This window comes from Chiloscyllium plagiosum, unplaced genomic scaffold, assembly GCF_037043375.1.
Source record: "Chiloscyllium plagiosum isolate Xiang-an unplaced genomic scaffold, Cpla_swu_hap1 HiC_scaffold_28, whole genome shotgun sequence".
Taxonomy (NCBI): domain Eukaryota; kingdom Metazoa; phylum Chordata; class Chondrichthyes; order Orectolobiformes; family Hemiscylliidae; genus Chiloscyllium; species Chiloscyllium plagiosum.
In genome coordinates, this window is record NW_028270166.1 from 48,684,312 (window position 1) to 48,707,815 (window position 23,504).

General features: G+C 43.5%; 1 protein-coding gene and 1 non-coding gene across 4 annotated transcripts in view; both read left to right on the forward strand.

Annotated features, from left to right (window-relative positions):
- The window catches only part of safb (scaffold attachment factor B), a 70,737-nt gene extending 57,004 nt beyond the window's left edge, over positions 1–13,733 (forward strand). For 2 of the 3 annotated variants that reach the window (XM_043720811.2, XM_043720813.2), the window contains 2 exons: positions 10,851–10,917; positions 13,342–13,733. In XM_043720811.2, coding sequence (XP_043576746.2) covers positions 10,851–10,917; positions 13,342–13,507 — 233 coding nt within the window. In that variant the 3' untranslated portion in view covers positions 13,508–13,733. Of the gene's footprint in view, positions 1–10,850; positions 10,918–12,216; positions 12,281–13,341 lie in introns of all 3 variants that reach the window. The other variant, XM_043720812.2, reaches the window with a different exon arrangement.
- LOC122539228 (small nucleolar RNA SNORA42/SNORA80 family) lies at positions 8,423–8,558 on the forward strand. Its single transcript, XR_006309008.1, has one exon. It is a non-coding gene; the product is annotated as a small nucleolar RNA SNORA42/SNORA80 family (small nucleolar RNA).
- Positions 13,734–23,504: the final 9,771 nt, after the last annotated feature.

The window sequence follows — 23,504 nt, forward strand, 5'->3', positions numbered from 1 at the left end:
TCCCCTGGCTAGGCGACATCATCAGTGCTTGGGAGCCTCCTATAAGAGATATAGTTAGTAAGTTTGCAGATGACACCAAAATTGGAAGTGTAGTGGACAGCGAAGAAGGTTACCTCAGATTACAATGGGATCTTGAACAGATGGGCCAATGGGCTGAGGAATGGCAAATGGAGTTGAATTTAGATAAACGTGAAGTGCTGCATTTTGGAAAAGCTAATCAGGGCAGGACTTATACCTTAATGGAGAAAGTGAGGGCTGCAGATGCTGGAGATCAGAGCTGAAAATGTGTTGCTGGAAAAGCGCAGCAGGTCAGGCAGCATCCAAGGAACAGGAGAATCGACGTTTCGGGCATTCCTGAAGAAGGGCTTATGCCCGAAACGTCGATTCTCCTTTTCCTTGGATGCTGACTGTCCTGCACTTTTCCAGCAACACATTTTCAGCTTATACCTTAATGGTAAGGTCCTAGGGAGTGTTGCTGAACAAAGAGATCTTCTAGTGCACGTTCATAGTTCCTTGAAAGTAGAGTCATAGGTAAGGTCGGACAGTGAAGAAGACATTTGGTATGCTTTCCTTTATTGGTCAGAGCATTTGAGTATAGGAGTTGGGAGGTCATGTGGGTGTACATGACATTGGTTAGGCCACATTTGAGATATTGTGTGCAATTCTGTCTCCGTCCTGTTGCAACGATGTTGTGAAACTTGAATGTTTATTTACAAGAATGTTGCCAGGGTTGGAGGATTTGAGCTATTGGGAGATGCCGAATAGGCTGGGGCATGTTTTTCCCTGGAGCGTCGGAGGCTGAGGGGTGATCGTATTGAGGTTTATAAAATCATGAGGGGCATGGATAGGATAAATAGACAATCTTTTCCCTGGGATGGGGAAATTCACAACTAGAGGGCATAGGTTTATGGTGAGTGAGAAAAATGTAAAAGGGGCATAAGGAGCAAGGTTTTCAAGCACAGAGTGGTACATATACAGAATGAACTGCCAGAGGCAGTGGTGGAAGCTGGTACAATTACAGCATTTAAAAGGCATCTGGGACTTGGCAAGACGGGGTTTAAGGGTCTCTAAAAGGGGATATGGCTAAGTGTCTTGTTAAACGGTGCACGTGGAACATCCAGGGAAGTAATTTGCTTGTTAAAAAGAAGGAAGTGCTTTCTAGCCTTAAGAGGGAAAGGGTTTATAGCGCCCTGTTGCAGAAAACCCATCTTGATGATGGGGAACACCTGAAGCTACAATGGTGGGGAGTTGGGGGTGTTATGACTGGGTATTCTTTTCATCTTTACTATTAAAAGTAGGGGAGTGGCTATACATATGCAGAAAAATATTCCATTCGCTTTATTAGAACAGGTGAAAGATGAGCAAGGGTGGTTTGTGATACTTAAGGCCTTGATACATGGCGAGGTTTCGACAGTGGACAGGATGCCTAGTGGGCCCCCAACTGTTTCTTGGCAGGCCAAGCAGGTGACTGACTTATATGAAGAGTTGGTGCTGGTGAACATTTGGAGATGTCTTCACCCCACCGGCAGGGCCTTCACCTTTACTTCAAACCTGCATAAATGACATAGACGATTGATCTTTCTCTGGCGCCCTTGATATTTCTGGGTTTGATTGATTTGTAAAATTGGGAACATAGCTATTTCTGATCACACGGTGATATATTTGGAGGTGAAGGACAAGAGTGAGGGGCTAGGGTCACTAGCGTTTGGATACTTTTCGAGTTTCAGGAGTTATTGACTTTCCACTCAGGCACAGCCAGTAGTACATCTATGTTATGGGAGACTAGTAAGGCCTTGGCTAGGGGATTAGGTATTTCCCAATCGGTTAGCCGGAAATGGCAGAAGGGGGAGCAGCACCGCCTACTTGAACGCAACTGAAAGGTGCTGAGGCAGCACATTTATTGAGGCCTTTGGTGACCAAGCTACAGTGGATCACAACCCTCCAGGCTGCCCTGAATTCAATACTTACACAGACTGCAAGAAGAAGACTTGCCATTGGTGGACAAAGGTTGTTTGAGTATGGGGATAGGCCAGGGAAGTATTCAGCATATCTGACTCTGAAAAAGTGTGCTCCCCAATCCATTAGTACAATCAGACACAGCACCAGGGTCCTTACATACAATGCCGGAAGGATTAATGAGGCTTTTCAAAGTTTTTACTCTGAATTGTATCAGTCTGAAAGTTGTGAGGGTAGGTGGGTCAAGATGGAAACCTTTTTTCACAGCTTGGACCTCTGTGGGGTAACCTTGGAACAGGCCTTTCCTCTTAATGCCCCCTTAACAGTCCAGGAAATACAGGAGGCAGCTAGACAACTTCAGAATGGGGTTGAGAAGTGTGGTGCTGGAAAAACACAGCAGGCCAGGCAGCATCCGAGGAGCAGGAGAATCGACGTTTCGGGCATAAGCCCTTGGCGGAGTGGGAGGGGGAGTTAGTGTTCAGCCACGGGGCGGTTGGGTTGGTTGGTGCGGGTGTCCCAGAGGTGTTCCCTGAAACGTTGCGCAAGTAGGCGGCCTGTCTCCCCAATGTCGAGGAGACCACCTCGGGTGCATCGGGTACAGTAAATGATGTGTGTGGAGGTGTGGGTGAATTTGCGATCGGATATGGAAGGATCCATTGGGGCCTTGGAGGGAGGTGAGGGGAGAGGTGTGGGCGCAAGTTTTGCACTTCTTGCGGTTGCAGGGAAAGGTGCTGGGAAAGCACCTGGCCCTGATAGCCTCCTGAGTGAGTTTTATAAGGAGTTTATAGGGATTCTGTCAGGGCCATTATTGGAGATGTACAATCAGTCCCATATGCATGAATGCCTACCACTATCTTTGAGAGAAGCTAATATTTCCCTCATTCTTAAGAAGGGGAAGGTTCATGAGGATTGTGCCTCATACAGGCCTATCTCTCTGTTAAATACAGGTTTCAAGTTTCTGTCTAAGATCATGATGCTGAGATTGGAGAAAGTGTTGCCCCATATTGTCAAGAGGACCAGACAGGTTTTATAAGTGGCCGTAGGCCCTCTTAACATTAGAAGGTTGCTGAATATGGTCCAAGTATGCCAGCAATGATTGATCCAGGGGGTTAGTGATTTCCTTAGATGCAGAGGAAAGCATTTGACTGGGTGGAATGGCCGTATCTCTTTTATGGCTTAGAGCGGTTTGGGCTGGGTGGTGTCTTTGCTAGGTGGGTGGAGGTTTTATATTGCCACCTTCTGGCTGCTGTCATCACCAATGGTGTGCAGTCTGGGAACTTGAAGATTGGTAGACGTAGTCGTCAAGGCTGCCCCCTCCCACCGTTGTCATTTACATTGGTGGTGGAGCCGCTGGCAGAGGCCATTCATAAGAACGTCCACATAACCACCCCGGAAGTGGGAATGAGCGTACACAAGATTACACTGTATGCGGATGACATCCTTCTGTTTTTATCGGACCTGATGACTTCTGTACCTCATCTGACACACTGTATTCATTCATTTGGGGCTATTTCAGGATAAGATCAACTTTGCAAAGTCGGAGGCTATGCCTTTGGGGGACCTCAAGGAAGTGCCAGAGGTTGAAGGTGGCCCGAGGTTCCCCTTTAAATGGTCACGGGCGGGTTTTTGATATTTAGGTATTTTTATTTCTCCCATGTTAGATCGATTATTTTGGACAAAGTTTGTTTACCTGCTTGACAATATTAGGCAGGGTCTCCAGAGATGAGAGGCTCTTCCAATTTCGTGGTTAGCCTTTAAAATGAATGTTCTTCCTCGTTTGCTTTATCCCATGCGCATGCTCCTTATAATGTTTCCCAGGTCAATGTTGCAGAGACTTATGGATTGGTTTAGTTCTTTCGTTTGTGACCCCTCGTCAAACTTACTAAATTACACTTACCTCAAGGATGGGGAGGAGTTGATTTCCCAGACATCAGGAGATATGAACTGAATTCCCTGTTGTCCTTTTTGTGCGATCGGGCAGGTAACGATCCAGGCTCAATATGGCTCGGTATTGAGAACTCTCAGGCAAAGTGCCCTCTTATTAATGTTGCTCATGGATAAGATGAGGACAGTTACGGACTACTGCCGGAGCCCTAATATTAGTACGGTCAAGGCATGGAGGGAAATGTGTCAGAGTGAGGGTTGCTTATCCAAGACTTGGCCACTCACCTCCATAGTTGGTATGCGGGGGTTCCGATAAGGGATAATAGACTCAGGGTTCAAACTGTGGGCAAAGAGAGGAATGTCTAGTTTGGGAGACTTATTTGAGGGGAGGTTATAATGTCCTTCAAGCAATTGAGCCACAAATACAGGCTGCCTGGCAGAGATCTTCTTTGTTTTTTTTTTCAGGTTAGGGATTTTATCCAGAATATGACTGCGCTTCTTCTTACTAAGCCCTATAGGTCTGATACAGAGGGGTTGTTGCTACGTTCCACAAGCACCCTTTTGGTTAGTGTCCTCTTTAGCCTACTGGGTGGTAGGGCCTGGCAAGATATTAACCGGCTATGTGAAGTCTGGGCACAAGGGCTATGAGTGGATATCTCTTCTGAAACATAGGAGGACATATGGGAGAACACATGAAAGATCTCAATCTGTAATAGGGCATACTCTATGCAGTTAAAAGTTCTACACAGGGTTCATTTGGCACCAGACCATCTGGCAACATTTAAAAAGGGGGCATCTCCAATGTGCCCCAAATGTAAAATAAGTGTGGGTACTCTTGCCCATTGCTTCTGGACATGCCGTCGGCTCTGTGCCTATTGGAGCACTGTGACTGTAGAGATAGGGAGGGTATTGAGGACTGAAGTTGAAGTAGACCCAATATCTTTCCTCTTACGTCTACCGAAGTTACCATCTTTAGACAGCTCTGGGAAGAAACTATTCAGTATTCTTATGCACTGTGCACGGAAGAATATTCTGATGAATTGGGTGTCTGAGAACCCACCGGGCTTGCTGGGATGGCGAAAATCAATTATGGCGCACATTCCCTTGGACTTTTTCACAAATATGGTGCACCACACAACAGACTTTTTTTAATAAGACATGGCAGCCCTTTTTGAGTTATTTGAATACAGATTTGTCTGCTATCTTAACTAGAGCATTCGTTTAACCAGGATGGTTAGGTTTGCTGGGCCCTGGAATGGGGGACCTCTGAGTGAATATGGCTATATGTACAACGCTCACATTTTTTGGTTGGGAGCTTTGCGCTGAGCATTTTTTTTTTAAGTCCTTAGTTATTTATTGGTGGTGTTTTGCACAGTGTTTAGTTTGGTTTTATAGTGTAGGTTACTAGTTGGTAGATTGTAGTTGTTTTGTAATTGCACAATTTGTTATATTTTCAACAACTTTATATTTTTGTAAAGTCAAAAGAAGTTTTTTTTGCTAATAAATATGTTTATAAAGAAAGTCATCTGGATGGGTATATAGATCAAAAGGTTTTACAAGGAGATGGGCCAAGTGCTGGCAAATGGGACTAGATTAGGTTAGGATATCTGGTCGGCGTTGGACTGAAGGGTTTGTTTCCATGCTATATATCTCTATGACTCTTAAGGTCAAACTTCACGGGTGCCCGAAATGATATTTTAAAAACGTAATTTGTTCACAGGCATGAGTGATTTTGAACTTGCTGATTTTGCTGTCTCACTGTCTCTCCACCAACTTGAGAGCGCCTTTTTAGTTTTGGAAAGAAGCATCAAACAAGTCACGTAATTTCATCAGGCAGGCAAAAATGAGGACTGCAGATGCTGGAAACCTATTCCTGATGAAGGGCTTTTGCCCGAAACATCGATTTTCCTGCTTCTCGGATGTTGCCTGACCTGCTGACCACTCTGATCGAGACGCAATTTTGTCAACTCTGGGGCAGTCCTGAATCACAGGGTTCTGGTTTCCACTTCCACTCAAGGATCTGAGCACACAAATCAAAGCTGACATTCCAGTTCAGTACTGAAAGGGTGTTGGACTGTCTGTCGGTGGTGTTTTGGATAATAAACTAAACCAAGGCCCTGTCTGCCTTCTAAAAGCTTCCTTAGCACTGCTGCATTTTAAGAAGAACAGGGATGATCTCCCGGGTGTCCTCACAACAGGTTATCTGATCATAATCTCTGTTTTTCTGGGAGTTCGCTGAGCATAAATTAGTTGCTCTTCCCTTCATTGCAGCAGTGACTGTCTAAAACTATATTTGCTTTAAGACTTATTCTTAGGATGTGGGCACTGCTGACAATGCTAACATTATTGCCTAGCCCTGATTTACCCTCAAGATTTAGGTGGTGAACTGTTACAGTCCTTGGGGTGGAGGTTTGTCCATGGTGCTGTTCAGAAAGAAGTTCCAGGAATTTGCCCTCTGATAGTGGAGGAATGATAATATATTTCCAAGTTAAGATAGTGTACATATCAGAGGAATTTGCAGGTAGTGCTGTTCCCTTGCATCTGTTCTACTCCAAGGAAGTGAATGTCACAGGTTTGAAAGGTGCTGTCTGTGGAACCTGGGTCAATTGCTGCAGTGCATGTTGTGATGGTGCACAGTGTATCAGTGATGTAGAGAGTGAATGTTTGTGGATGTGCCAAGTAAACAAGCTGCTTTGTTTTGGGTGGTGTAAGACCTAGAGTATTGGAGTGGCACTTCTCCAGGCAAGAAGAGTATTATATCTCACTCCTGACTTGTGCCTTGTAGATTGTATTCAAGGCATTGGGGAGGCAGGTGAATTGCTTGCTGCAAAGTTGCTAGCCTCTGTTATGCTCGTGAGTAGCCATATAAATAATATGGCTACTCGTTCAGTTTCTGGTCAATGGTAATCTCTAGAATATTGATAGAAGAGAATTCAGCAATGATGACATCCTTGAATGTGAAGGTGAGGCAGCTAGATCCTCTCTGAGAGGGTGGTCATTGCCCGGTGCATTGTGTGGGAGCAGTCATTGCCTGGTGCTCTTGTGTGAATGTCGGAATGCTGTTAATGTAAGAAACCTGAATGTTGCCCTTGTTAATGAATACACTTGTGAAGTTGCAAATGTTGTTGAGCCTTGTGGAATCATCAGTGATTCATCCCACTTCTACCTTCTGGAGATGAAGTAGCTGAAAATGGTTGACCCTAAAGCCCTCCCATGAATAATTCCTGCAAATATATTGTTTGGACCGAGGTGGACTGATCTCTGGCACCATAACTAACTTCCTTTATGCTAAGTATGATTCCAAAATAGTAGAGAATTTTCTCACTGATTTCACTTGACCAGTTTCCCTAGACCTGTTTGCCATACTTGTATAAAAACTGCATTGTTGAAGTAATTTTTTTTCTGCTGTATGAACACCCAAGGTTCTTGAGAGACCTCAGCCTCAAGTCAGTGCATTGGGATGCTGATTAGCAGTGCAGCTTAGAGAGCATTGATCATGGTCCCCACATCTGTGGTGTTTTAGCTCTGTTATCGATGTTTGGACCAAGTCTGTGATGAAGTCAGGAGTTGAGTGGTCCTAGTGGAACCTGAGCTGATGGTCATTGAGTCTGTTATTTCTCGAGTTATGTTGCTTGATAGCTCTGGGCCCTTTCTTTGCTTTGAAGCTCAAGAGTAGACCGATAAGGTGGCACTTTCACGTCACATCTCACATTATTTCAGTTCTCCTGCCATTTCACCAGACTCCCCATTGTTTGTTCATATTATGTAACTCATACCTGGGCAATCCTCCACATTGTTTAGTGGATGCTAGTGTTGCAACTATGCTAGAAGAGTTGTCAGTACCAATGCCAAAATGTGGTTGGGCCAAAATAATTGACAAGAGTTTAAGACCATCCCACCATATTCCACTAATCTCAGATTTACCATAGCTAACCTCCTAGCCTGCACAGTAGAGGGAATTTAGCATAACCAATCCACCTAACATGCACTTGGACTGTGAGGGAAGCCAGACTACCCAGAAGGGCCCAGATACCCCACACACGGGAGAAATGTGCAGACTCCACACAGACAATTGCTCAAGGCTGGAATCAAACCCAGATCCCTGGTGTTGTACGGCAGGAATGCTAATCACTGTGCTGCCCCTGTTCCCAAGATCCCCAGGTGTCTGGTTGTTGTGAAAAGTGCCATTTGGATGGAAATTTTTTTTAATACTGCTTGCTTCTAGTTTGAAAGTGTGGTGCTAAAAAAGCACTTCCTTATGAAGAGCTTATGCTTGAAATATCGATTCTCCTGCTCCTCTGATGCTGCCTGACCGGCTGTGCATTTCCAGCACCATATCTTTTGACTCTGATCTCTAATATCTGCAGTCTTCACTTTCTCCTTGCTTCAAGTTTGCCAAAGCATGGCAATTGGTTTGAGATGCAAGCATCTTTACATTAAACGTTGAAATGCAGAAATTGGGTAGACAAAATGATGCCAGAGAGGATTGATTTTGTTGAGTGTTGGTGGGGTCAGATGAATCATTGGAATTCGTGAGCAACTGTGTAATTGTCTCTCTGGGATTACTCTTTGCCTTCATTTAGCATGGCTATGGATTTATGGTGGGATCTATCCCATGATCTCTTCATAGTGTACTCCATGCAAAATCAAAATCTGCTTCGAACCATTGACTGGCTTAAAACTAATAGGCCTGCTTCACTGATGTGGGCAGTACAATTAACTCAGTAAAGTTTTTGTTTTAACCTGCACTTCATATGTGGAAATCTCAATAAACCAACAAAAATTATATTCCTGAAATTCTGAGAATATACTGTTAACACTATGTTCGGTAATCAGTTGAGGGTGCAAGTGAAAAGGCCTGTGCTAGTAAGTTTTATATTTAAGGCAAAGTCGCATTATTATTTGTGATTTGTGCTGTAAACGAAGTAAAACAGTGATATGTACACCCCCTGCATTAGCATAGTTGCAACGCATTACTTATTGTACGTTTTTACATTGGTTATGTGGACCCTTTGATCAATCAGGATATCAGCCCATACATACTCGGCCCCATAGGTGCCAATTAATAAAAAGTTTGCTGTAGTTGGTAATTCTAGGTTTAGAAGAGTATCCTGTATCCTCTATGTTGCTAACTAAGCAACTAAAAGTTAATTGAGTGGAATGTGATAGTGTTAAAATTTCTCAAGCTTAATTTTGATTCCCCACCCTGTTTATTTTTTGTGGGAAGCGAATTTTAAATGCAGTTTGAATATTAATTGCATGCAAGTACAGCTTGTTTATCACCTATATAAAGCATTCATGTTATTGGTGCATATAGTTGGGGGTGGAGGTCAGGTAGCTTCGTTGACTAGATGGCTGGTTTTCAGTACAGGATGCTGGGAAAGCACGGATTCATTTCTCAGACCAGCTGAGGTTACCATAAAGAGCCTGTCTTCTTGACCTTGCCCCTCACCAGGGGCATGGGGACCATTGGATTAAATTCACCACCAGTTTTTTTTTTTTCTTTTTTAGTCTTGACTTACAGGATTTAGAGATGCCGGTGTTGGACTGGAGTAGACAAAGTTAAAAATCACACAACACCAGGTTACAGTCTTAACAGGTTTATTTGAAAGTGCTAGCTTTCAGAGTGCTGCTCCTTCATCAGGTGGTGGGAGCATTGCTCCGAAAGCTTGTGCTTCCACATAAACCTGTTGGGCTATAACCTGATGTGTGATGTTGACTTTCAGTAATTCGAGGTGTTTTTGTTTAACTGAAGACTATTGGTGTGCAGTTCAACATTCATAAATGATACCTCAGTGCACACTTAATTTTTAAACAGGCGCTAATTAGGGGCATAGAATAACAACAATAGTGACTTTGCTCGTTATAATCAGTAATCTAATTCCTTCATTTGTCATGCAGTACTTTGCAGGAAGAATCATGCCTATTCAAATTGTAATTCTGCAAATTACCAGCATCCATAGCATTCCAGCTCAACGTTGAAAAGTTTTAATTTCTATGTAGTAGTTATTTTCCAAGGACACGACAGCATTTTACATTCAAGGATTTAACTTTAAAGTGCAATCACCGGTAGGCAAATGTAGCCAATTTCACACAGCAAGTTTGGCAGAAGAGTGTTAACCAAGACATTTTTTTGAGACTTTACTCTCTGTATGGCATCGGATTTCTTCTCTTAAACACTGAACTGAGCACGTGGTAGGATATTAGAATATCTCTCCGATGTTGCTACTCGGATTGGAGCGTTTGAGCTATAGGGAGAGGCTGAATAGGCTGGGACTTGTTTCCCTGGAGCATTAGAGGCTGAGGGCTGACCTTATAGAGGGTTTATAAATCATGAGGGGCATAGATAGGGTGAATAACCAAAGTCTTACCTGGGGGGCAACATTTTCATGCAGAAGGTGGTGTGTATGGAATGAGCTGTCAGAAGAAGTGGTGGAGGTGTGTACTATTACAATGTTTAAAAGGAATCTGGATTGGGGCAAGAATAGGAAGGATTTAAAAGTATATGGTCCAAATTCTGGCAAGTCGGATTAGATCGGTTTAGGATATATGTTCGGCAGGGATGAATTGGACCAAAGGGTTTGTTTCTTTACTGTATAACACTATTACTCTGTTCTGTCCAAGTACGGTAGTTCTCTATTGCTAGAATACATCTGTATTTGAATGTAGCTGCTTGATTCCAAAGTTGCTGCTAAGCTGACATTACTAGGAGATTGGAACTGCTTTGGCTTTTCCATTTTAATGATTTTGCATACATTTTAAAAATCATGTATGCATTGAATTTTACTCCCCTGGGGTGGAATGTTTTGAGATAATGCTTTGGTTATAATTTACTACTTCATTCTGCTGTTGAAAGGGTTTTTCCTAGAAATGTGATAGGAAAGGACACTAAATGTAATAAGGAATAAGTTTTTAAGCTTTTGTTGAGTTAACTTTGTTTTTCTTTGTTAAAATAATCTTATCTATAAAAGTTCATTTTGAGGAGAATAACCTGTTATTTCTTTTCATAGGAGGGGATAGGGGTGTACCTGCCCAGTCTGGACAAGGCCACATAATGCAACGAGGAGGAATGCCTGGGTAAGAGGAATGCCTTGGTCTTAAGTGAAAAGCTTATTGGCTCTGTGACTATTGGCTGCTGCTGAATCCTGCTGAGCACAAATATACTTAAACAATATTTGATCAGGAGTTCTGAGTGCCCTTCCTGATATTGTTGGCAATTTGATTTGTAGGCTGGGATCTTGGTTTGAAAACAGCCCAGTTTAATGGGATAGAAGTTGTCTTTCTTTGCTGACCCTTATAAATCATGAATAAAGTTTTGACTGTTCCTCATGGGGGTCCACTTGCTTGAAGCTATTCATAATTTGTCACTAAATTGGCAGGCCTGTACCTGTGCTAAAAAGATTGATTGATGAGACCATATTCTGCATTCAAGTATTTTGTACTTGTGGTGGAAGCAAGAAGTTCCATTCCCCAGAATGGACATTTAGTTGCAAAAAAAAAACCTTACAAGTTGTAAAGCTGAGATTTGTGCTGCTGTTCTACCTTTCAAAATTTAACTGGACTATGCACATCTGAATATCTGATTTACTCTCAAAGTAGCCTGGTAGACATTATCTGTAAACAAATCTCCAAATTGGTTGTATTTTGTAATAACTTAGTAGAAATCAGGCACTTTTTTATTCATTCTCTATAAAGCATGTCCCTCTGTTTAAATTGGACTTTGTTGAACTCCTTAATCAGACATTGTGTTCACGTGTATATACAACTATTAATATAAGCTGTCTTTTTGTCATTTCTTGGACCTTGTTCACGAAATGAAAACTGCACATTTTTTTGTTTCCAAAAACTAAGTACCCTCTTGGTTTAGATATTAAGTGCATATTTTCATTATTGTTAACACGCCCGTGAAGCATGATTAGCTCTGTCCTACTGTGACTGGTCTGTAGTCAATAATTATTCTAGAATATTGGGTAGATCATGTTTGCAAATACATTTTATGGAGGACGTCCTGCTTTCTACAAGTGTCATTTTTCTGGAAAAATGTTTATGAACGAGGTGTAATTATTTACAATTAATTATATACCTTTTACTTGACTGCTTAGCCAATTTTCTCTCAACACAGTTTCCAAGCAGGGGACAACACGAGTTAATTTTCCATTTTTGATCTTTCATGCGTATCCTACGGTTGCATTTCACTTCTGCTTGAATGGTTTCAGCAGCTGTCTGTAAATGAATGGAATAAAAACCTACATCCTGCAACTGAACATGAGGTTTCTGCTTTATAAATTAGGGTTGCTTGATAAGTACATTAAAATTGAATTATTTGATCATGAACTAATGTGAAAAGGTTGATCCCAATCCTTCTCATTTTACCAGAGCAACTGAGTTCATTTGGCATTCTCGGAACAACTTATGACTGATGTAAAAATGCAGAATGGAGGTCAGTATAGTCTTCATTGCTGCTGGCATAAGTGAATGAAGTCAATGCCATTATCCATTCTGTTTTGTTCCACTTACTGAGAAGCAAGTGACCCACTGCTCAAATATACCTTCTGGAAAACTGTCTCAATGGACAAAAGAATGAAGGAGTTGTAGTACATGGTCAAGCATGATTGTATTTGTGCTCGCCAGGATTCGGCAACTTAGCTTTTAAACCTCCTACAAAAAGGAGGAAGTGTAGATGAGGAATTTGAGGGTGAATGAGTTCCAGTGCTGCAGAGAGTTGTTTCTTGAGGCCACTATTGTACATAGTCATATCAGTGGTTGGATATAAGGCTAAAAGAATGCTTTTCTATATCTGAAGGTGTTGTTGATCTTGTGTAAGATACAGATCATTCTCAGCTGGAGTACTGCACTTTGTTCTGTGCATTGTATTCTAGAAAGGATGTGGAGGTATTTCAAAGAGTACAGAAGATGTTTTACAATAATGGTTCCAGGGATGAGGGATTTCAGTTATAAAGATAATTTGGAGAAGTTGAGGCTATTGTTCTTGGCAGAGCGAAGAGTTGATGGAAGTATTTAAGCATGAGGGGTCTGGGCCGAATAAATATATAGTAAGTGTTCCACTTGTGAAAGGATTAAGACAGAGGATACAGATTTAAAGTAACAATTAAAAGAAACATAAGTGATAGAAGGAAAATTTTATCATGCAGGAACTAGGGTCTGGAATGCACAATCTGAGAGTGAAGTTGTATTCAGAAGGCAATAATTTGAAAAGGAATAATGTCCAGAGAGAATTGCAGGACAGGTGAGATGCTCATTCGGAGAACTGGCCCATGCATGATGGGCTAAACAGCCATTTTGTCTCTGTGATGTCATGCCTGTATGGGCCATTAGTAATGAATATTATTAATTCTACAAAACGTATTGATTTGTCTTGTCAACAAATGCTCTGGCCATAGAGGTCTTATATTTTTGGTACTATTTTTATGGGCTGTTTCTTATTCAGCTTTTGATATATCCATCAGTACCACTGAATTGACAGATACCCTTTTTCCACAGGCAAGGAGGATTTGTGCAAGGTGGGATCCAGCAGGGGGGTGGTCAACCTTTGAGTCGCACTGTCCAAATGATGGCAGGTGGTGGCATGCAAGGACCAGGCAGCTTTGGTGACCAAGACAGAGTGCAGAGAATGTCCAGTGATCCTCGCTTCCAGCATCGCTACTAGCTCTTATTTCTATTAATTGATTTTAATGTAAAGGAAATCTTTAATAGTGGTGCGTAGTGCTAATCACAGTACCATGTTCTTGTGTATTTTTGTTTACTGCCTCTGAAACCAGAATTGTTTTGGAATTAATGATCATTTCATGGTTACTTTATTGTTAAAGTACTTGTATTGAGCCTAGACTCTGAAAGAGTCACTTCAATTTTCCATAAATAAAAGTGAAAATATACTTTGCGTGTCTGAATTTAATTTTAGGATTGGATGCAAATTTAGAGATGCACCTTTTCTGATGTCTAATGTTTTCTAATATGATAGATGTTAGCATTTGAGTTTGATTATAGTAGTGCATTATTAAAAGGAATGACTTTTTAAGGTACTTCCTAGTCGTTTCCTTCTCTTCCATCTGATTCTCAAGTAACAACCTCTTACTCTCATTACTCTCAATCCAGAAATTGTATGAGGGTGCTTTGGACAATAGTTCTGCATAAGACTACGTTTAATTGTCTCTTGCACTCTGTTTAATTCAATATTCATGCAACTTCACTGCTTTGGATAGCAGACCTACTTTTCTTAAGCTATCATCCTAATTTTGAATTTTCATCCCTTGAAAGGTGGTTAGCACTGCTGCCTCACAGCACTAGGGACCCAGGTTCAATTTCAGCCTCTGGTGACTTTTGTATGGAGTTTGCACATTCTCCCTGTGTCTGCGTGGGTTTTCTCCAGGTGCTCTGGTTTCTTCCTACAATCCAAAGCTGTGCAGGTTAGGTGAATTGACCATAGAGTTCAGGGATGTGAAAATTAGGTGCATTAGTCGGGTAAATGTAGAATCATAGGGTAGGGGAATGGGTCTGGGTGGGGTACTCTTCTGATGGTTGGTGTGGACTTGGGCCTAAAGCCTGTTTCCACACTAGGGATTCTATGAAAAAAGGAGTTGCTGGTTCATTTTAATTCCCCAATTCCTTCCTTCCACTAGATTCCTTTAGATGAAAGATCTATTGTAAAGAGCATTCCCTTAAACTGCCATCGCTGCATAAATGATAGAATCTGTGCTGGTTTAAGTGACCTGGATAGCACACATTATGCTAGATGAAGATTCAGCAAATTCCTTGTAACATTAACATAGCAAACTTTTGATATCATCTTGTGATCAAAGATAAATGATTGGTGGGTAGAAATGGGAAAATAAATTCATGCAATGTGTCGCAAAGCAAAAGGAATGCATACATAGTAATATTTTAAGAATGGAGAAAAGCAGAGAGATTTAGTGTCTTAGATTCACAGAACCCTGAAGGTGTGGCAGATAGGTAAGGTGGTCATGAAGACCCACAGGATCATTGATTGGCTGAGGCCTAGAACGTAAAAACAGCAATGTTAAAAGTCATTAGATCATAGCTAAAAAGTTGTACAGTGCAAGTCGTTGCATTATAAGAAATGTGTTCACAAATAAAGGGATAGTCAGGACTGAAATATTTTAGCTGTAATACAAGTTTGCATAGGCCTATGTTGATTTCTTTGGAGCTGAGAGGTTTAAATGAATTGTATGAAATTGAGATTCCAAGATACACTGAATTGGAAGGACCGATTTCTGTTATGTGAGAGATCATTAAACAGGGTAAGAAGATTTTAGTGATTCGGCAAGATGGCAGCGCTTCTGTATAACTGCAGTGGATGGCTCTGCCTAACAGCCAAGGCATACTGGTGTTTTTTGCTATCCCTGGCCAAGTTATGTGGAGGAATTATTAGTTTAAAACCTTACAGAACGCACATTCGTTAATATTTGGGAGTGGGAGGGATGCCAAAAGCAAAAAGTAAGCAAACAGCAGCAGGGAGGACACTCCTGCAGCACCGGGCACACTAGAGGCAACAGCAGCAGCCTCTCCCGAACCCCCAGGGGACCTGACAGACTCAAAGGAATTGGCGGCTTACCTCGAAGGTTTGGGCTGCGATTGAGATCTGTGCCCAGGTCCAACCCATAACATCCATGCTGCAGAAGCATGAACAGGAGGTCCAGGGCCTCGGAGTGGCTGGAGGACATGCACGGTTGAACCAAGGCCTCTGAAGCGGCAATTGAGTCCACATCCGGTCAGATCCAGGTACTGGAGCAGGAGGTGCGGACCTTAAGAGACCAGGTCAACGACCTCAGAAATGGAGGTCGGAGGATGAATCTTTGGATTGTCGGGCTCCCGGAGGGTGAAGGAGGTGGCAGCCAGTCCGCTGCTTTGAAAACTGGGTGCGGCAATTCCTGGGCCTTCAAATCGAGTCCAGCTGGCTGCACGTTGAAAGGGCCAAGTGCACAGGTCTGGGTGGGTACAGCGCCCCCACCTGGTCCTACTGCATATACAAGGGCAAGCAAAGAGTGATAGAAGTCTCCAGATCACTGGGAAAAGACCCACAGGCACTGCTGCACAAGGGGTCAAAAATCATGTTTTTCCAGGATTTTTCAGCAGCTGTAATCCAAAAGAGGAAGTCGTTCAATGAAGTTTAAAAGAGGCTGAAAAACCTCGGCATCCAGTACTCCATAAGGTACCCCACAGTGCTCTGTTTCAGTCAGAGGATACAGTTTATATGCCAGACTTGGCGGATAAAGCTAAGAACTCTGTAGACACTTCAAAATGATGACTGGTCTGAAGAATACGATTAATTGTTTGTCCTCTTTTCCTCCTTTCCCTGTGTTTTCCCTTTCCCCTATTTTTTTTTATCTCTTTCTCTTTCCTTAATTTATTTTTAAATCTTGGAATATGTTGTACCTATAATATGTTTATAACCCCATTTTATGATGGGAAATTGTGTGGGTGTCCTCTGTTGTCTGCCTGTTTTTTGTTTTCTTTTTAGTCACAAGTAGGGGTGACATCGAGCCGGGGATGGGCGGGGTACTTATCCTGTATTTTTTTTGTTGACTTAAGAATCATTTTATTTAGTTTTTTTTTGCCTGAGGCTGGGGCTCAGTTTGGGCTTGAAGGAGTTGTGAAGGGGGCGATGAGTAGGGTGAGTGTCCCCAATGGGCTTGGGAAGAGTCTCCCGTTCAAGGTTTTACAGTTGGTTTGCATTACAAGCAGGGTTTTCCCTCCTGGGGATTCAAGGGTCTCTAAAAGGGCATATGGCTAAGTGTCATGTTACATGGTGCACCTGGAACATCAAGGGAAGTCATTCACCTGTTAAAAGGAAAGAAGTGCTTTCTTGCCTTGAGGGAAAAAGGATTGATATCGCCCTGTTGTAGGAAACCCATCGTGATGATGGGGAACACCTGAAGCTACAACATTTGGGGGTGTATGACTGGGTACTCTTTTCATCCTTTTACTACTAAAAGTAGGGGAGTGGCTATACTTACGCAGAAAATTTTCCATTCCCTTTATTACAGCAGGCGAAAGATGAGCAAGGGCCATAAGGCTCTGATACATGGGGATGAATATGGCATCTTAAATGTCTACTGTTCCCCCTGCACTTCTCCTCAAATATTTGATTGGATTCAACAGTGGACAGGATGCCTTGTGGGCCCCCAACTGTTTCTTGGCAGGCCAAGCATGTGACTGACTTATATGAGGAATTGGTGCTGGTGAACATTTGGAGATGTCTTCACCCTACCTGCAGGGACTTCACCTTTGTTTCAAACCTGCATAAATGTCATACGAGGATTGATCTTTTTCTGACGCCCTTGACCTTTCGGAATTTGATTGAGTTGTAAAATTGGGAACGTAGCTATTTCTGATGACCCGGTGGTATATTTGGAGATGAAGGCCAAGAGTGAGGGGCTAGGTTCACTGGCGTTTGGATCCTTTTCTCCTCAAGGATTCCAAATTTGTGGGATACATTTCGAGGGAGTTTCAGGAGTTATTGACTATCAACTCAGGCACAGCCAGTAGTCCATCTATGTTATGGGAGACTGCTAAGGCCTTGGCTAGGGGATTAGGTTATTTCCATTCAGCTAGCCGAAAACGACAGAATGGGGAGACATGGTTGAAAGCCACTGAGGCAGCACGTTTTGTGAGGCCTTTGTTGACCAAGCTACAGTGAATGAGCTTAAAAATGTGTTGCTGGAAAAGCGCAGCAGGTCAGGCAGCATCAAAGGAGAAGGACAATCGATGTTTCGGGCATTAGAAACCTCGATTCTCCTCCTTTGATGCTGCCTGACCTGCTGCGCTTTTCCAGCAACACATTTTTAAGCTCTGATCTCCAGCATCTGCAGTCCTCACTTTCTCCAAGCTACAGTGAATCTCAGCCCTCCAGGCTGCCCTGAATTCAGTATTTACACAGACCGCAAGGAGAAGACTTGCCTTTGGTAGACCAAGGCTGTTTGAGTATGGGGATAGGCCAGGGAGGTATTTAGGATTAGTGGTGCTGGAAGAGCACAGCAGTTCAGGCAGCATCCAAGGAGCTTCGAAATCGACGTTTCGGGCAAAAGCCTTTCATCAGGAATAAAGGCAGTGAACCTGAAGCGTGGAGAGATAAGCTAGAGGAGGGTGGGGGTGGGGAAAAAGTAGCATAGAGTACAGTGGGGGAGGGGATGAAGGTGATAGGTCAGGGAGGAGAGGGTGGAGTGGATAGGTGGAAAAGAAGATAGGCAGGTAGGACAAGTCCAGACAAGTCAAGGGGACAGTGCTGAGCTGGAAGTTTAGAACTAGGGTGAGGTGGGGGAAGGGGAAATGAGGAAACTGTTGAAGTCCACATTGATGCCCTGGGGTTGAAGTGTTCCGAGGCGGAAGATGAGGCGTTCTTCCTCCAGACGTCTGGTGGTGAGGGAGCGGCGGTGAAGGAGGCCCAGGACCTCCATGTCCATGTCCTCGGCAGAGTGGGAGGGGGAGTTGAAATGTTGGGCCACGGGGTGGTGTGGTTGATTGGTGCGGGTGTCCCGGAGATGTACCCTGAGGCGCTCTGCTAGGAGGCGCCCAGTCTCCCCAATGTAGAGGAGACCACATCGGGAGCAACGGATACAATATATGATATTAGTGGATGTGCAGGTAAAACTTTGATGGATGTGGAAGGCCCCTTTAGGGCCTTGGATAGAGGTGAGGGAGGAGGTGTGGGCACAGGTTTTACAGTTCCTGCGGTGGCAGGGGAAAGTGCCAGGATGGGAGGGTGAGTTGTAGGGGGGCGTGGACCTGACCAGGTAGTCACGGAGGGAACGGTCTTTGTGGAAAGGAGTGGGGAGGGAAATATATCCCTGGTGGTGGGGTCTGTTTGGAGGTGGCGGAAATGTCGGCGGATGATTTGGTTTATGCGAAGGTTGGTAGGGTGGAAGGTGAGCACCAGGGGCGTTCTGTTCTTGTTACGGTTGGAGGGATGGGGTCTGAGGGCGGAGGTGCGGGATGTGGACGAGATGCGTTGGAGGGCATCTTTAATCACGTGGGAAGGGAAATTGCAGTCTCTAAAGAAGGAGGCTATCTGGTGTGTTCTGTGGTGGAACTGGTCCTCCTGGGAGCAGATACGGCGGAGGCGGAGGAATTGGGAATACGGGATGGCATTTTTGCAAGAGGTAGGGTGGGAAGAGGTGTAATCCAGGTAGTTATGGAAGTCGGTGGGTTTGTAAAAAATGTCAGTGTCAAGTCGGTCGTCATTAATGGAGATGGAGAGGCCCAGGAAGGGGAGGGAGGTGTCAGAGACCCCACCACCAGGAATATATTTCACTCCCCACCCCTTTCCGCCTTCCGCAAAGACCGTTCCCTCCGTGACTACCTGGTCAGGTCCACACCCTTTCTCCCCCCCCACAACCCACCCTCCCATCCTGGCACTTTCCCCTGCCACCGCAGGAACTGTAAAACTTGCACCCACACGTCCTCCCTCACCTCTATCCAAAGCCCTAAAGGAGCCTTCCACATCCATCAAAGTTTTACTTGCACATCCACTAATATCATTTATTGTATCCGTTGCTCCCGATGCGGTCTCCTCTACATTGGGGAGACTAGGCGCCTCCTAGCAGAGCCCTTTAGGGAACATCTCCGCGACACCCACACCAATCAACCACACCGCCCCGTGGCCCAACATTTCAACTCCCCCTCAAACTTTGCCGAGGACATGGACATGGAGGTCCTGGGCCTCCTTCACTGCCGCTCCCTCACCACCAGAAGCCTGGAGGAAGAATGCCTCATCTTCCGCCTCGGAACACTTCAACCCCAGGGCATCGATGTGAACTTCAACAGTTTCCTCGTTTCCCCTTCCCCCACCTCACCCTAGTTCTAAACATCCTGCTCCGCACTGTCCCCATGACTTGTCTGGACTTGTCCTACCTGCCTATCTCCTTTTCCACCTATCCACTCCACCCTCTCCTCCCTGACCTATCACCTTCATCCCCTCCCCCACTCTCCTATTGTACTCTATGCTACTTTCTCCCCACCCCCACCCTCCTCTAGCTTATCTCTCCATGCTTCAGGCTCTCTGCCTTTATTCCTGATGAAAGGCTTTTGCCCAAAACGTCGATTTCGAAGCTCCTTGGATGCTGCCTGAATTGCTGTGCTCTTCCAGCACCATTGATCCAGAATCTGGTTTCCAGCATCTGTAGTCATTGTTTTTACCTCAGGGAAGTATTTAGCGTATCTAACTCGGAAAAAGCGTGCTCCCCAATCCATTACTACAATTAAAGACAACACCGGCGTCCTTACATACGATGCCGGAAGGATTAATGAGGCTTTTCAGAGTTTTTACTCTGAATTGTATCAGTCTGAAAGTTGTGAGGGTAGGTGGGTCAAGATGGAAACCTTTTTTTCACAGCTTGGACCTCCATGGGGTAACCTTGGAACAGGCTTCTCCTCTTAATGCCCCCTTGATAGTTCAGAAAATACAGGAGGCAGCTAGACAACTTCAGAATGGGAAAGCGCCTGGCCTTGATAGCCTCCTCAGTGTGTTTTATAAAGCGTTTATAGGGATTCTGTCAGGGCCATTATTGGAGATGTACAATCACTCCTATATTCATAAATGCCTACCACCATCTTTGAGAGAAGCTAATATTTCCCTCATTCTTAAGAAGGGGAAGGTTCCTGAGGATTGTGTCTCATACAGGCCCATCTCTCTATTAAATACAGGTTTCAAGTTTCTGAGATCTTGATGCTGAGATTGGAGAAGGTGTTGCCCCATATTGTCAAGAGGACCAGACAGGTTTTATAACAGATTGTAGGCCTTCTAATTAATTAGAAGGTGTTGAATATGGTCCAAGTATACCAGCAATGATCGATCCGGGGTTTTGGTGCTTTCATTAGATGCGGAGAAAGGATTTGACTGGGTGGAATGGCCGTATCTCTTCTATGTCTTAGAGTGGTTTGGGCTGGGTGAGGTCTTTGCTAGATGGGTGGAGGTTATATATCGCCACCCTCTGGCCACTGTCATCACCAACGGGGTGAAGTCTGGGGTAGTTGTCGAGGCTACCCGCCTCACTGTTGCCATTTACGTTGATGATAGAGCCACTGACAGAGGCCATTTGTCCACATAACCACCCCGGAAGTGGGACTGAGGGTACACAAGATTACACTGTATGCGGATGACGTCCTTCTGTTTTTATCGGACCTGATGACTTCTGTACCTCATCTGACACACTGTATTCATTCATTTGGGGCTATTTCAGGATAAGATCAACTTTGCAAAGTCGGAGGCTATGCCTTTGGGGACCTCAAGGAAGTGCCAGAGGTTGAAGATGGCCCTAGGTTCCCCTTCAAGTGGTCGCGGGTAGGGTTCCAATAACTAGACATTTTTATTAGCTTCATGTTAGATCAATTATTTCAAACTAACTTTGCTAACTTGCTCAACAATATTAGATGCGATCTCCAAAGATGAGAGGTTCTTCCAATTTCATGGTTGGGCTGAATAGCCCTTAAGATGAATGTCCTTTGTTTGCTTTATCCCATGCATTTGCTCCCTATGTTTCCCAGGTCAACGTTGCAGAGACTTATGGATTGGTTTAGTTCCTTCGCTTGGTGTTGTGGACAGCCCCTCATCAAACTTACTAAATTACAGTTGCCTCAAGGATGGGGAGGAGTTGATTTCCCAGACATCAGGAGGTATGAACTGAATTCCCTGCTGTCCTTTTTGTGCGATCGGGCAGGTAACGATCCAGGCTCAATATGGCTCGGTATTGAGAACTCTCAGGCAAAGTGCCCTCTTATTAATGTTGCTCATGGATAAGATGAGGACAGTTACGGACTACTGCCGGAGCCCTAATATTAGTACGGTCAAGGCATGGAGGGAAATGTGTCAGAGTGAGGGTTGCTTATCCAAGACTTGGCCACTCACCTCCATAGTTGGTATGCGGGGGTTCCGATAAGGGATGATAAACTCAGGGTTCAAACTGTGGGCAACGAGAGGAATGTCTAGTTTGGGAGACTTATTTGAGGGGAGATTATGATGTCCTTTGAGCAATTGAGCCACAAATACGGGTTACCTAGTAGAGATCTTTTCCATTTTTTTCACGTTAGGGATTTCATCCAGAAGAAGACCCAGCTTCTTACTAAGCCCTACAAGCCCAATACAGAGAGGGTGTTGCTACGTTCCACAAACACCCTCTCAGTTAGTGCCCTCTAAAGCCTACTGGGTAGTAGGGCCTGGCAACTGGTTATGTGATGTCTGGGTGCAAGAGCTTGGAGTGGAGATCTCTTCTGAAACGTGGAACGACATACGGGAGAACGTGCAAAAGATCTCAATCTGTAATAGGACATATGCTATGCAGTTAGAAGTTCTACATAGGGTTCATTTGGCACCGGACTGTCTGGCGAAGTTTAGCAAAGGGGCATCTTCAATCTGCCCCAAATGTAAGATAAGTGTAGGTACTCTTACCCATGCTTCTAGACATGCCACAGGCTCCGTGTTTATTGGAGCGCTGTGGCAGGAGAGACAGGGAGGGTATTGAGGACCAAAGTTAAAGTAGACACAATATATCTCCTCTAAGGTCTACCAAATTTATCATCTTTGGACGGGCATGGGAAGAAGCTATTCAATATTCTTAATTACTGTGCACAGAAGAATATTCTGATGAATTGGGTGTCTGAGAACCCACTGGGCTTGCTGAGATGGTGAAAATTAATTATGGAGCATGTTCCCTTGGGTTTTCTCATGAATATGGTGCACCACACAACAGACTTTTTTAATAAGACATGGCAGCCCTTTTTTGAGTTATTTGGATACAGATTTGTCTGCTATCTTAACTAGAGCGTTTGTTTAACCAGGCTGGTTAGGTTTGCTGAGCCCTGGATCCTGGAAGGGGTTACTCCTGAATTAATGCGAGTATATATATGTCTCTGTTCTTTTGTTTGGGAGCTTTGTGCCAAGCATTGTTATTCTATGTTTTTGTGTCTTGTTTTGTTTTATTAGTCACTTATTTATTTATTGGTTTTGTATTATAGAGTAGGTTAGTAGTTAGTTGACAGGAGTTGTAATTTGTGTTTTTCATTATACTGTTTTTTATATTTTCAATAATTTTATATTTTTGAGAAGTCCATTTTTTTTCTTGCTGATAAATATATTTACAAAAAAATGTTTTTAAAAGAAAGGGTAGAGAGAATTTGAATATTTTCATGTCCTTGCATGAGAACAGGCAATGATTTAGGATATATCTAGCTGTGACTTTACAGAGAAACAGTATTCTAAAATCTGAATGAAAATGTAAACACAATACTGGATTTATAAGCAACATTGCAGAGAGACAAACAGTTAATAAGACCTTTCATTGGAAGTAGGTAAAGCTAAAATATTAAGTATTATGCAAGGATGGGCAGGTGGGGCAGGAAGAGTAAAAACCAAAAGAGCACATCTCCATAGGGTGAAAGGCAGGAGTGATTAAACACAACTCGATCTTGTCAGAATAAACAAAATGCAGCTGGGATACATCAAAGGATGGAGTAAAGACTATCAAATCAGAAGATACTGAAACAAAGTTAATTTAAACGTAGGAGTTGGAATCAAAAATTGATGGTTTGATGATATCATCACTACAACTACTTTCCTTATACCAATGTCATTGGACTCCAAATCTAGAAGCCTAGGTTAACATTCTGGAAATACTGATTGAATTCTTTACCACTGC